This window comes from Bos taurus, chromosome 13 (genome assembly GCF_002263795.3).
Source record: "Bos taurus isolate L1 Dominette 01449 registration number 42190680 breed Hereford chromosome 13, ARS-UCD2.0, whole genome shotgun sequence".
NCBI lineage: Eukaryota > Metazoa > Chordata > Mammalia > Artiodactyla > Bovidae > Bos > Bos taurus.
Window position 1 is genome coordinate 31,207,498 of NC_037340.1, and position 15,284 is coordinate 31,222,781.

Below are 15,284 nucleotides of genomic sequence, written 5' to 3' on the forward strand. Positions count from 1 at the left end.
CATGGTAACATTCTGTATCTGCATCTTCCCATAAAGGAGTCACATGAACATCTGAAGTGTGGCTCACGGCTTCTCCTGGACAGCACAGTTCTGGACAGAAGCCGGACTCAGCCCGCTTGTAGCCTTCCCAACCAATACCTTGCTATCTGAGGTCTTCGTATCATTACCTCATTCAGTACTTATCTCTCGAGAAGTTACCTTGTTCCCAGCATGTGGGAGGCACTGGGGACAGAGCAGGAACACATATATACCCTGTTTCTCATGGTGCTCACATTCTCATTAATAACAACTGGCCTCATAACTACCACTCATTTGAGATACTTCCTCAAAGAATTGCTGGGTCAAGTGTGTTTTTTAAAGTTGTGTTATTCTGCAGACATAGAGAACATAATTGTGGTTGCCAAGAGAGGCAGGTAGGAGAGGCATGGAGTGGGAGTTTGGGGTTAGCAGATGCAAACTATTATATATAGGATGGATAAACAAGGTCCCACTATATAGCACAGGGGACTATACTCAATACCCTGTGATAAACCATAATGGAAAAGAATATGAAAAAGAATATATATATACATATATGCATGACTGAATCACTTTCTGTACAGGAGAAATTAACACAACATTGTGAATCAATTATATTTCAATAAAATGCAATAAATAAACAAGTAAATAAAATCGTGCTATTTTGGAGCAAAAAAGCAAACAGTCATAGTTTGAGAAACAATACAGTTCAACGTATTGAAGAAATGAGAGGACATCCACAGTCTCCACAAGCAAGACAGGAGAACTCATGAAACTTTTCTAGAAGAGCAACATAACCTCAATAACAGAGGAACCTGTGCGGATGTTATTTCCAAGGAAGGTCGTTAAGGTCACCTAGGGCCATCTGAATGACCAGCAGCCTAGTAAGACACAGGGGCCGCGGCAGGAGGACTGAGGAATTCCCAATGAGAACACATGTTAACCGTTCCCACTGAAGATGGCATCAGGAGACAACCAAATTCATGTTTGGAAATGTAGTAGTTTTAAGCAACTGTCATAAATACTGTAACTATTTGATAAAAAGTTTTCAAGGGATTAAGATAGAAAACTAAATGATCAAAAAAATGAGTGATAGGTTCCTTTCAAAAAAGCCATCATCACCAACGGTAAAGGAGGAGCCCCAGGTAAGACCATTACTCCTCATGCCAGGCTCTTCCCACGGCTCCAGGCAGGCAGCCAGGCCTGGTCATCTGCCATCAGCAGTGTCGAGATGCTCGGAGTTGCAGGTGCTCAACGGAGCCTCAGGGCAGGTCAAACCCAGAGCAGCTCAACTCTGGTCAATGACAAATGCTACTAGGAAGCTTGAGAACTGGGTGCCCGGGTGGAGGGTTCTCGCCGAGAAGAGGAGAGAGGAGTTTGCAGAGCTTCTGCACTGGGATCATTATTAATAATTAAAGCCAGAACTCGGCTCATTCATCAGCCACCTTACCTAGTTCTGGGGGCAGAACGGTCAGGCGGTTCCCTTGAATGTGGAGCTCCTTAAGCTGAGTAAGCTCCCCGATTTCCTTAGGCAGCGAGATCAGGTCGTTATCCCTAAGGCTGAGCTAAATAGAAGAGAAACAAGGGGGTGTCAAAACAATTTTCACATAAAGAGGCGCTCGGCAGAGGCCCTCGTCCTCGCCCTTGCCCTCTTTTCCTCGAAGGCTCAATCCTTCCAATTTATTTACAAGAGTCTGCAGACAGGCAACGAATGGTCTCACAGAGCAGTGGCTTTTATTCCTGCAAAACAAACCATACTCTGGCTCAAATTGCCTTGATTCTACTCCTACAAGGGCTGTAGGAGTGAATTGATTTTCTAAGAATTTAGATAAATTACTTACTATCTGCAACTTTGTGAGTTTCCCGATATCTGGCGGCAGGATCTCAAAATCGTTGTCACTTAGATAGAGTGCACGCAGGGTGGCTGCAAATTAAACAGCAATATATAAACAGGGTGGCATGGAACCCAACCATTTGAGGTCTGATCAATACGTGGGAGTCAGCTTTGATTAATAACCCTGGTGTGGTGAAAAGCCTGTGACATACCTAGGGCTCGCGATAATAACCAGCAGGTCAAACTTAGATTTACTGGCTTATTGTGTAGCTGGTGTGTTCAGGAAAATATCTATATCCAAGAGGACTGATATAATTAACAACTCGTGGGCACTGGCAGCTGCTGGCACAGAGTTTCAATTCACTTTCAGAAAAGATAGCTATTTTTCTTCAATTACTTCTGATTCACCTGTATGGCTCAATTTGCATCCAGAGTGAAACCAAGAAAGCCACTGTGTCATTTATATCAACGCTCAGGGCAAAAGAGCTTGGTTGTATAAAGAGAACTAGGTCAAAAAATAAAGAACCAAAAGGCTTTCTCGTGATGGAGGTCAGAATCATAGTTCATTGTTTTCATCATCAGACTAATATTACTTGTTCCCATAGCCTTAACCACAAAAATAAATGAAGATGAAGGAGTTAAAATAGTGCAGTGGAATTTAAAAACAGAGAAAACCCTAATTTAGGCAGAAATCTGTTTACAATATTATACAAGGATATCAGTCCCTAAACCACTGAAGGGTAAAACCCTAAGGCATCATTTCATCCTTAACCAAAAGGAAGGAGTATAATTAGATGTAGTTTTATTTGTTTACATGTATTCAACTACATTCTAATGTCTTAAAATTCAACAGAATTGTATGTTAATAGACGTAAGAAAAGCAGTTTCTCCCATGGTCCAAGAAAACATGCTAAAGTTGGTTTCATGGGCCTGACAAAGTCTGGGATAAAGAATACATGCTGTGCTTAGTCTCTCAGTTGTGTTTGACTCTTTGTGACCCCACAGACTGTAGCCCACCAGGCTCCTTTGTCCATGGGGATTCTCTAGGCAAGAAAACTGGAGTGGGTTGCCATGTCCTCCTCCAGGGGATCTTCCCAACCCAGGGATCGAACCCAGGTCTCCCGAATTGCAGGTGATTCTTTACCGTCTGAGCCACCAGGGAAGCCCAGGAATACTGGAGTGGGTAGCCTATCCCTTCTCTGGGGGATCTTCCAGACCCAGGAATCGGACTGGGGTCTCCTGCATTGCAGGCAGATTCTTTACCAGCTGAGTTACCAGGGAAGCCCTGATAAAGTATATATGGAAGGTTAAAAAAAAAAAAAAAGAAACTTTATAGAGACTAACTCAGAAAAATCAGAATCTCTGGAGGCCAGCTATGTCACTATTTGGAAAAACAGAACATTCACCTAAAGACAACAACTCTCTCCTAAATATTTTATGAGTTCTCAGAAAATCACTTTTTCCTATTTTTCACAAGCATCTGCAGCAAGAAATGTGTTTACATATAAGAGGATAAAGTGTGTTCATCTATGACTGGTGATTTCTTAGTGTCTGATGACATGCTGTAGATGAAACAGATTATATCAATAAGAATACTTTTTAAAAGTCTTATAACAAGAATCTTGGCTAGAAATGTTTAAAATTCTGCTAGTGGTTTATTAATGTATATTTTTATAAGTAACTCATTGGAATATCTTTGGGCAAAAAGCCTACAAATCATTAATAGCAACACATGAGAAAGTCACATACTATACATATACATATATATATATATATATATATAATTTTTTTTTGCATGTTCTTTAAAAAGACAGTCAAGCTCTCTAGCTAAATGTGAGATGATCTCATTTAGGCAAAAATTTCTATCATAAAGTTAATATGACATTACCAAGTCCACTTGAGTGCAATGGTGTTAGATCATAATTTATCAAATATACATACTGCTGAGCTATGAGGGAACATTCAAAGGAATGTGAAGTAAAAAAAATATATATATGTCCAATAATTTCTCTTGGAGTTTGGGACCTGGCAAATAAATTTCCCTTTTAGAATGCAGAGGACCATTTTAAGGAGATTTATAGGATTAAAAGTTTCTTACTCAGATAGAAGAAGTTTCCAGGAAGAGAATTTTCATTTAAGTTGTTATAAGTCAAATCAAGGACCTCCAGAGCCGGAAGCGATCCAAATCCTCGAGGCAGAGTGTTTAGTCTATTCATGCTGTTGTTGGGGGTAAAAATATAAAATGTCACACACAAAACATGTATGTATATGGACTACTCAGATCACCTCTGTGTGCCGAGTCTGAGAGTCACCTGTGAGGGGCTCAAAGCTGAAAACCCAACCGTAATCCCATTCACTTTATGTTATTTTTACCAGCCTAGTAATTCTAGCCAGGTGATTTCCAAGTCCATGAAACATTTGAAAATGCCTTAGCTGTCACTTTCTCCAATGGTGGTGCTCCGACACTGTTTTACACAGAAAATAAACACATCACAAAATATCTTTCCTTCTAGAGAAAAACTTCTTTATAAGTGTAGCAATGATAAGACCTCAGAAGATATATGTGAAGTCTCATAGTTTTCAGACTTCTGCTTTATTTGATTTTGCTTATTCCTCCCCATGGGAGACAAAAAAAAAAAATCACTTTATTTTGTTTTGTTTTGCAACTACTGATAGTAGTTCAGTACCATCTCCAATTAGAATCAAGTTTGCCAGGGACCGGGGATGGGGAGGGAGGAGGGGAATGGGGAGTTTTTAATGGGTATAGAGTTTTAGTATGGCAAGATGAGAAACTTCTAGAGATAGGCTGCAAAACAATGGGAATACATGTAATGCTTCTGAATCACAGAAACATAAATACGGTATACTTATGTTATCCGTACTTTACATCACAATTGAAAAATTTTTAATATATATGTAAAAAGCGAAAGTGTTAGTTGTTCAGTCACGTCTGACTGTTTGTGACTCCATGGCTGAGGCTCCTCTGTCTCTGGGATTCTCTAAGCAAGAATTCTGGAGTGGGTTGCCATTCCCTTCTCCAGGGGATCTTCCCGACCCGGAGATGGAACCTGGGTCTCTCGCATCACAGGTGGATTCTTTACCATCTGAGCTACCAGGGAAGCAAGCCCTTAAACACATACACATACACACCTCCAATGAAAGCTAAGGAAAGCTAAGAAAAATATTTTTCTATTATGTTCCACTTGTAAGACTCTTATTTTTTTTAATGTTATTCTCTTTGAATACACTTAAAATATGATTTCAAAAAAAATTTTAATAATATAGACTGACAAATACTGAAAGTGTGGGGGGGTGCTGTGATGCCAAACATAATTCTAGACCCCAATCCTTCTCACATGACACACAATCCTATTCAAACCCACCAAACAGGCTTCACAGGAAACAGCTGAGAGCAGAGAGAAACTAGAAAAGAAGCGATGCCCACCTCTTGATGGGTGTGAAATCTTAGGTTAACTTTACAGTTAGCAAGTTAACCTCCAGCACAATTTGCTGAACTGCTGCTGCTGCTGTGCTGTGCTCAGTTGTGCCCAACTCTTTGCAATCCCATGGACTGGAGCCCAGCAGGCTCCTCTGTCTATGGGATTTTACACAGAAGATTACTGGAGTGGGTTGCCATTTCCTTCTCCAGGGGATCTTCCCAACCCAGGGATTGAATCTGCATCTCTTACATCTCCTGCATTGGCAGGTGGGTTTTTGTTTTCGTTTTTTTCCCTACTGTGCCACCTGGGAAGCCCTAATAACTGATACTTTCTGTGAATTCACAATTTGTGAAGCACATCTGTGTCAAGTGTTTCACGGGGTCTCCAAAACTGAAATGCAGGCGGAACAGTACTTATAATGATCTCTGGAACATGGCAATGGAGTGTCAGGTTAACACAGGTTCAGCACCAAGGACCTCTGACTCTCCTGATGAGAATGACAGGTATGTAAGAGCCCCCGGCACTCCTGGAGGCCAAGGCACCCCTGATTCCTGGACCCCCACGTGAGGATGCTGAGTAAACTGAAGGAAAGAAATCAGAGACAGTGAGAAAGGCACGGAAGTATACAGCAAGTGCTTCCTTCCTTAAATCTTTCTCTGAGTTACCCATTTTTGAAAATGACCAAAAAAGGTTTTCTTTCCAAACTCAGAAGTACATTTTTGAAACATAAGATGCAAGAAATCCACTTTCAGACTTTCTTAGTGGGAAGAAGCGTCTCACCAAAAAGACAGATCTTGTCCACTCTCCAGCCTAGAGCAAGCCCGAGCCTATCCACCTGTGCATGTCAAGAATCCACTAACCTGAAGGTTCTTTTTATTCCCTGAGCAAGAAACCAATTCCACTCCCCTCTCCTCCAAGGTGTCAGGGACTCAGCAGAGGCCCCTGCAGTCGGCAGCAGGGACAGCACTGGGCTTGCTAATCCATAGGGCAGAAAGAAAGCCCTAACAATGCATCAGGAAGGTCTGGAAGCAGGGTCGACTCAGCTACCACTGGACCTGTACCTCTGGACACCACACACAAAGGGTGACTCCCTGGCTCCCTGGCACTGACGGGTGGCATGTGCTGCCTTCCCCTGCAGGGGTCATCTACATCTCCATCTACACATGGGAGCTGCCTCTTTTCAAGGCGTCCTCCGAGAGCTCCAGCACTCAAGGATGCCCAGAGAGGACAGAACAGAGCTAGGGTGGAGGTCTAGCTCCAGCGCTTGCTGACCAGGTGGCCTTGGGTAACTCAGCTTCTCTGAGACCCGATTTCCTCAACTGTAAGATGAATGCTGTAACTGATCCTGAACCTGAAACTCCAACACTGTGGCCACCAGATGCAAAGAGCTGACTCATTGGAAAAGACCCTGATCCTGGGAAAGACTGAAGGCAGGAGGAGAAGGGGACGACAGAGGATAAGATGGTTGGATGGCATCACTGACTCGATGGACATGAGTTTGAGTAAACTCTGGGAGTTGGTGATGAACAGGGTGGCCTGGCTGCCGCAGTCCATGTGCTCGCAAACAGTCGTACACGAGTTTTGAGCGACTGAACTGAAGATGAGGCTAGCGATACCTTCCCATAAGGACCACTAGAAAGTGGAGAGAGAAGACATGGGAAGCCCCTAAAACAATTTCTGGCTCCCAGGTAGGTTCTCAAGAAATGATGGCTGTAACTACAACTGCTTTTCATGAAGCTGGAAAGAGAATCTGAGTCAGCCTCAAAGAGACGAGCTTGCCTAAGGAGACCGTTGTGGAGTCTGAACCATCAAGGATGGCTTCCCCATCTGCTTACTCTCCAACCAATTCAGGTGTTAGAAGATAAAGCTCCTGATGACTCAACCATGCCCAATGGTTTAAGTTCTGTTTGCAGGTGAACGTTTTTCAAATGCATATGGAAATGGGAAGATGCCCGCATATGATGGAGAACTTGACAAAACCAGAGTCAAAGGATGTCTGGCACTTTTCCCCTTTTTCCTCTTCAAAAGCTAAAGGAAGGCCCATTTGAACACTTCTCTTTTGGAACACTGATCTCCAGAGGTCCTCTGGGGTGATTCCTGATTCAATAAAACCTTCTTGCCTGAAAGGCAGATTTTTTCCTCACCTCCACAGTGACCTGCTCACACACTTAGCAAAACAAAACAAATACCAAAACCATGAACACTCAACACTGTGCTCAGTGAAAACTTCTAAATCTTCGTAAGATAAACTCCTTCATCTAACTAGGTCAAAAGGTCAAAAGTTATTCCAGGGACTTCCCTGGTGGTCCAGTGGTTAAGACTCCATGCTTCCAAAAGAAGGGGGCTGGGGCTCGATTTCTGGTCAGGAAACTAAGATCCCACATGCCAAGAAACATAGCAAAAAACAAGTTATCCCAGAATAGTTGGCATGATGCTCTTGGCCATGAGGTTATACCCAAAATAATTACCACCTTGTAACCTATGTGACTTTACACTTTTTTAATAAAATAAAAATAACTCTGCATAATGAATGACACAATGGAAGAATGAAGAGCATCATCCTTCTGTTTATTCAGATGGCCTACAATCCTCTCTGGTTTGGGGATCATCAGAATAAATAGAAAATTGGATATAAAACTTCAAAATCAACATCTGGCTGAACATGAAGCTTGGATTACATGTGGCCTAACTGCTCTGCTGCACTTTTTTTTTTTTTAATTGTCTGTTTATTCTGAGTCCTCCTCCATGCCTTGCCTTAACCAGGGCTGCACAGATAAAATTCTTCATGCCATTTGAGGAAAAAAGTACCATTTACAGAAACCTATCTTAATCCCTCTCCCAGAGAACTAGGAATTGGGTTCAAACTCTGACAACCCCATCCATACAGCTAGGTAATTAAATCCAGAGAGTGTTACACAATCAATAAATCAGCAAGAGCCAAAAATGCAAACAGCTTCAAAGTCGACAAAGAGGCAATTCAAAAGTGTTCGATTAAAAAGGAAAGTTTACAACTCTGTCCTGAAGCACCTTGAACTCAACCGAACAAAACCTAGGCCCCTTCTGTCCTCCCCAAAACTGTTTCTATACATCTATTTCAGCTCCATCGTCCCATCTGTACCGCCTCATGAATTTTACCACTTGTATCTGCTTTTCATATAAAATCCCTCCCCACCTTCACTGTTCCTACCCTGGTTCACCAGAAACGCTAACCTGGTGGGTTTCATCCAACTTCTCCACGTGATCTTTCATACCAGTATCATCTTACCCGCCACTTCCCGGTGACAACTCCCCAGTGGTCAGCAGGTTAAAACCAGAGCTCCTTTATCTGACACAAGGCCCTCCATTAGCACTCAACTCCCTGCCACAATGGACATTTACTTATTTCCAAGCTGTTTCCCCAACTGTGATATAGGATCCCTGAGGGCCGGATGGCCAGCACCTGAACAGAGAGCTCCAGAAACACTCATCGAATGCACAGATGAGTGCTTCTCTGCCTGGCCTCATCTCCTGCCTCACCTCCTCCCGCCTTACACTTTACACTCAGGACACCACGAGACTTGCAACGCCTGGAACAGGCGGTGCTCTGAGCTTTTTATCTTTTCTCAGTTTATTTTAATTGGAGGATAATTGCCTTACAATGTTGTGCTGGTTTCTGCCATACATCAACACAAACCAGTCATAACTATATATATGTCCCCTCCCTCTTGAGCCTCTGTCCATCCCAAGTCCCATCCCACCCCCCTGGATCATCACAGGGCGTGGGGCTGAGCTCCCTATGTTATACAGCAGCTTTCCACTAGCTACCTGTCTCACATGTGGTAGTGTTTATCTGTCAAAGCTACTTTCTCGATTCGTCTGCCCTCTCCTTCCCCTGTTGGGTCCACAAGTCCATTTCTATGCTGGTGTCTCTATTCTTCCTCTGAAAATAGGTTCATCAGTACCATTTTGCTAAATTCCACATATATGTTAATACATATTTTTCTCTGACTTATAACAAACAGGCTCTATGTTCATCCACCTCAGCACAACTGATTCACATTTGTTCCTTTTTATGGCTGAGTAATATTCCACTGTATGTACATACTGAGCTTTTAAATAAGTCCTTTTCACAATCAGAGATGTCGTCCATCTACCTGTCAGTCCTCTCAGTATCGGAGTCTCAGCTCTACTGCTACAGCTTGTAGGAATCCTTCCACCAATCTCACCTATATGCTAACACGCTCCTGGGCCCTTTCCCCACTGTTACCTGACCACCTCCTGCTGGTCAGCGATCCAGCTGCACACTTCCCTGCTCACTGACAGCTGCTCTGCCCCCATCCTTAAGGCTGCAACATTCATCACTGATCTTCAAACGAGCAAGGCTCTCATGCAGAAAAGGCACTTACATAGTCCCAAGATAAATGAATCTATAAATAAAACAATGATGATGATGAATGTGCCAGGTACTATTCCTAGCATCATTTTTTAGGTGAAAGAATGTTTATTCAGACAGACATACACTCCACAGACAAGAGTGTGGCCATCCCTCTCAGAAGTCAAGAGGCACCAGGGTATGGGGTTATCAGTTTTTATTGGGGCAGGGTATGGGGTTATCAGTTTTTATTGGGGTGGGTAATTTCATACACCAATGAATGGGAGGATTGTCCCAACTATTTTGGGTAAGGGGCATGATTTCCAGAAATTGGGCCACCACCCACTTTTTGACCTTTTATGGTCCACCTAGGAACTACCATGGCACCTATGGGTGTGTCATTTATACAATATGTTAAAATGAGCACTTACTGAGGCTTGAGGTCTAATGAAAGTCAACTTGTCCACCATCTCGGACCTAGGTGGTTCTCTTGTACCTTATATATATCAACTCCCTCAGTAAACGATGAAGAATTTAATAGTAAGAAGACCAGTCCAGGTTCGATGCACAATACTGGATGCTTGGGGCTGGTGCACTGGGACAACCCAGAGGGATGGTATGGGGAGGGAGGAGGGTTCAGGATGGGGAACACATGTATACCTGTGGTGGATTCAGTTTGATATTTGGCAAAACTAATACAATTATGTAAAGTTTAAAAATAAAATAAAATTAATTAAAAAAAAAAAAAAGAATACATGTCTAGTATTGGGTTGGCAAAAAAGTTCATTTGGGCCAACCCATTACATATGTCTTGTTTTAGCTTCCTTCTTAAATGCAAATGAAATATTAGGACTTAATCTTTCAAAACAGAGATATAAACAGAGGAGCCTTTCTTTTCTGGTTTGCCAGATGAGTACAGTCTCCGTATATGTCAGAGAAAGCTGTCTCATATCAGGTGACTTTCCCCTTCTTCTAAACCCTACTTCCTCTCAGACATTATGAGAAAAGAATGCTCACAGTTCTTACAAAGACTGTCTCTCAACCGGAGTGAATAGCAAATGAAGAGCGTCTAACCAGACTCCCAGTGGAAAAACATGAACTAAAAATCAATCCATGAATGATTTTTGTTTTTCACAATTGCTTCCTAGTAAATTGACAAATACCTGGCCAGCTCCTATAGCCACTCCATGCAAATCACTAACTGAATCAGTGTTTATGACTAAAATTTAATGATATATTACTTTACATGGAGGGTGAGGCTTGGAGCAGACAGTATCCTTTAAGAGCTCAACAATGAAGCTGGAATTCAGAAGTCCAAGTTTTGGGGGGCATGTATAATATCTGATGGACAGTGGGATTCTCTGTCTGCTCAGCCACTAACCTGAGGACCAATCAGGAGGAAGCCACTTAACCTCTTGAAAAAGGCTTGGCTTCCTTCCACACAATGAAATCTGTAATGCCTGCCCTTCCCCAGTCCCAATTGTTAAGAGGGTCAGACACTGGTATGAGGACTCTAAAAACTGTAAAGCAACAAAAGAACACAAGGTATTACTATTAATTCACTGCACCTGGTTCTGTAACCTCAGCTGAATCAAAACTCCTCTCTTCACCTTTGTATAAAGACAGATACAGGATTGATAACTTCTCAAATATAAAAAGGAAAAATTGTTAAGAATCACTGTAGTGTTAGAAAACATTCCTTCCCTTCATAGAAGGAAGGTGCTTTAGACACTATTTCTACTCAATATGGAGAGAAAAAAAGCAACCATATTACAACTGGCCTGTACAGTTCAAGCTAGCTATGCAAATAGGTTCCTTCTTAGGCAACATAACGGAAATAAAATTTTATTGGAAACAAAATACAGTAAAAATAAACTCCCTTATTACACCAACAATTAGCTTCTCAATTAGCACACAGATTTGCGCTAATGTAGGCCATTGAAAGGATGTATTAAAACAATAAAACTTTTTTAAAAACCTAAAACATGGAGAAAAAATTAGAGATCTGCTGCTCCTGAAAATGGCAAACCCCTCCCTCGCTCCCACCGGCATCCCGGCTTCCAGCTCCTCCTCCTCTTGTTCCCCTCTCCCTCCAGGAGACTCACCCCAGGTTCAGGTGTTTGAGTTTCTGCAGACTGCTGATCTGCGTGGGCAGCTCCTCAATCTGGTTATTAAAAAAGTTAAGTACTTCCAGATTCTTCAGTTCTGCTATGTTCGGTGGCACAGCTGTGGAAACAGAAACGCTGAGTGTGAATGCAGGAACCTCGCCCCTGGCAGCGAATGCCAGCGACACATTCTGCTTTCCTTTCAAATGAGAGAAAGATGAAACTCCAGCGCAATCACCTTATTCACATATATATCTCTCTTACGTAATTTCTGTAGGGAGTTTCTTAGGTAGTAGCTCACCACTGGCTTCACATGGAAATGTTTCCTCAAAGGGCAGAAGAGAAAATCTGTGCCATGAACAGTCTCTAAGCAAACATTACAGAACATTCTATACTTTCTTTTTTTAAAATTTTTTCCCACCAGTTTTATTGAGATATAATCAACATACAGCTCTATGTAAGTTTCAGGTGTAAACCCTAAGTATTTGACTTACATCATGATTATCACAATAAGGTTAGTAAACATCTATCATCTCATAAAAATACAAAAGAAATGTTTTTCCTTGGATGAGAACTCTTAGGATTTACTCTCCTAGATGTAAAATTGTATTTTTTAAAATCATGTAACATCTACTGAGTCCAGTTGTTTTCTTCCTTCTACCTCCCTCACATCTCCAAAAGAAAGTCAGCAAACTCCAAAATCCCTTCCCAAGTTGTGTATCATCAAGCTGTTTAAATAATCTGCTATCTGAAGAGCTGTTCTCTTAACACTTGACTAAATCACGATGATGTTTAAATTCAATCTTCAGTGATAAAACAATCAACCTACCAAGTTTCTGATTTTTGCCTTTGCATCTCAATCCACACACACACACACACACACACCCTTGTATCAGATTAGCAACTGATCACCACATTGTTATTATTCGGGCATATGAAAAACCAGTTCAGTAGCAAGAAGGGGACGTGAGTGTGCATATCAAAGGTTAAAGAAAGCGACTGGAGAGCTGAAAGCATTCCCCTTCCCTACAGTATATACTTGCAAATACAAATTTAAAAGCCAAAGGCATCTTTACCTCAAAAATACTAAGTCTCACTTCAATATATTGCACTTCATGTATCCCATCTGCTGATTCAGTCTCTCACAAACATGTCACTGGCCACCATTCATGGTTCGTGTAAGCTCTTAATACCAAAACATTCAGGTAACTGAAACTATGGACAAGGGTCTTGGGTACCACAGAAGGAACTGTTAGGTCTTACGTTAGTACATTTTCTTCCCATCTCAACATCCTCCTCCAGGGGTGCCCCAGAAAACTGGAGAAACCTGGGGACAACGTTGCTGAGAGCCAAGGCCCAGGTGTGTGTAACATTCCAGACACCTCAGGTTTTTTGTTTGTATGATTTCCTAATTTATTTGTCTGCATTAGGTCTTAGTTGCAACATGCAGGATCTTTAGTTGTAGCTTGTGGGATCTAGTCCCTCCCCCAGGGATCAAACCTGGGAAACCTGCATTGGGACTGTGGAGTCTTAGCCACTGGACTGCCAGGGAAGTCCCCAGACACCTGAGATATATAAGAAGACAGCCATACCAAGAACCCCAGTGGATAACTCCCAGGGGAACAGAAGGAAGGTGGCAGGCACAGCGCTCATTACAGCTGAGTCATCATTTTCAGCTTTATAAAATGTCTCAGGTATCGATGACTTGATTACTTTTAGAGGCTTGGTACAAGTTCAGAGACACACGTTTGCTAGAGGAAGGGATTGTGGAGAAGAGGAATTAGTCTGAACGAAGACAGCTGGGAAGAGGCAGTGGTCCTGATGGAAAATGAGTAAGGCGTGGATGAGCTGACTGAAGAGGCTGGTTGTGGGGATGGAGATAAAAAGGTAGGCTTGAAGGGGACCACTGAGGCAACTAGGAATTCCTCCAGCACCTCACTCCCCAGTACCAAGAGGAATGCAGACAAGCCCGACCTGTAGGATCTGGCTACAAAAGCACATGTTTAGGTGTGCCCTCCGTAACATACTTTTTCAGGAATGGATCGTATTCACTTTGCATAAATGACCACAAGGAAATTCATCAGACTGTGCCTGCTGGATTTAGAGGTGTTCATGGGTTCTCTCTACCTGGACCCTGGAGTATGTCAAGAGCGAATCGACAGAGGACTACAGCCCTGCTCAGACCTCACTCTCTCCCTGTTCACCCTCCAGCTACCACTAAGCTTCTCTCCCCACATTCATCTGATTAGCTTGAAGAGCAATAAAGAAAGTTAGGGCAACCAGGAGAAAATGATGATCTCAATTTAACCACAAACCAAGAATAATGCAGCCAGAATTACTGCCGCTTTCCCGAAGTTACTGTGCCAATGCAATTAAATGCTGGTCTGAAGGTATCGCCTTTTTTGACAGGATGAGAGATTATTTCACTCTCCTTGCTAAATCAGTCCAATTTAAAACCACACGTTATGCTAAATGTGATTTAGGGCTTTGTTCTGTGGACACAAACAATAACCCCACATTCAATTTACCCAGCCTTTCCTAGATTTTTGGTGTGCATGTGAATCGTTTACTAAAGACTCCATTCAAACAAGAAAGGGAAAAAAATTTTTACAGCTAATATTCTTCCTAGACTACAGAATCCTCCCCCTCACCACCCCCACCGTAGTTAAAAGCAAAGGAAATTAACCTTCAGACCTGTCTGGATGGGATGACCTTCATGCTTTCAACCAGCATCTAGAGAATGCTTATTTTGTGCACAGAAGCATAAACTTATAGCACTGAACATTTCAATACTTTTGGGATAAAGTAAGAGAGGCAGACTACTTAAAGAAAGTAAGTCACGGGACCTCTCTGGTGGTCCAATGGTTAAGAATCTGCCTTGCAATGCAGGGGATGCAGGTTTGATCCCTGGACAGGGAACTAAGATCTCACATGCCATCCACGTGCTGCAACTAGAGAGTCCATGAGCTGCAACCAAAAAAGATCTCACATGATGCAACGAAGATCCTAGGCAGATAGATAAATACTTTAAAAAAAAGAGAGAAAAAAATTTTTTTAATTTAAAAAATTAAAAAGTTACAAAAAGGTGGGTTATCAGAGTCAATCACCAGAGACAGGTCTGGTGGCTGGAAAGCAAACTGATCCCAACAAAACTGTCCATTAAAAAAAAAAACAAAAAAAAAACAGTTAACAATATGAGTAACAGTTGTGCAGTGGCTAAATCATATACATAGATCCATGAACAATTTGTGAAAATCTATTATGAAAAGGGAGCAGCAATGTGTCACAGGTCAGAATATTCTTTTGGAATTTTCAGAACAGCTACATGACACACCAGCAAGAAGCAGCATTTTAAAATATAAGTAAGCAGTGAGCATCAATACATTTCTTATTATGCATCTGAAATGTCCCTTCTTCATCCATCTGTCCACTTTCCGAGCCCTCTCCACCCCTACCAGTGGTACACACCGAGTCAACAGACAAGGAGCCGAGTCCACAGAAGAAACTGAGAGGCTGTGATGCGAGAACCCAGGAGG

The 15,284-nt window shown here is 42.1% G+C and overlaps 1 protein-coding gene across 2 annotated transcripts in view; it reads right to left on the minus strand.

Annotated features, from left to right (window-relative positions):
• Positions 1 to 15,284, minus strand: part of RSU1 (Ras suppressor protein 1) — a 207,380-nt gene that overhangs the window by 143,759 nt on the left and 48,337 nt on the right. For both annotated transcript variants that reach the window (XM_005214283.5, NM_001040601.2), the window contains 4 exons: positions 11,749 to 11,869; positions 3,951 to 4,069; positions 1,860 to 1,942; positions 1,469 to 1,583 (listed from right to left, as the gene is read on the minus strand). In XM_005214283.5, the coding sequence (XP_005214340.1) occupies positions 1,469 to 1,583; positions 1,860 to 1,942; positions 3,951 to 4,069; positions 11,749 to 11,869 (438 nt within the window). The remainder of the gene's footprint in view (positions 1 to 1,468; positions 1,584 to 1,859; positions 1,943 to 3,950; positions 4,070 to 11,748; positions 11,870 to 15,284) is intronic.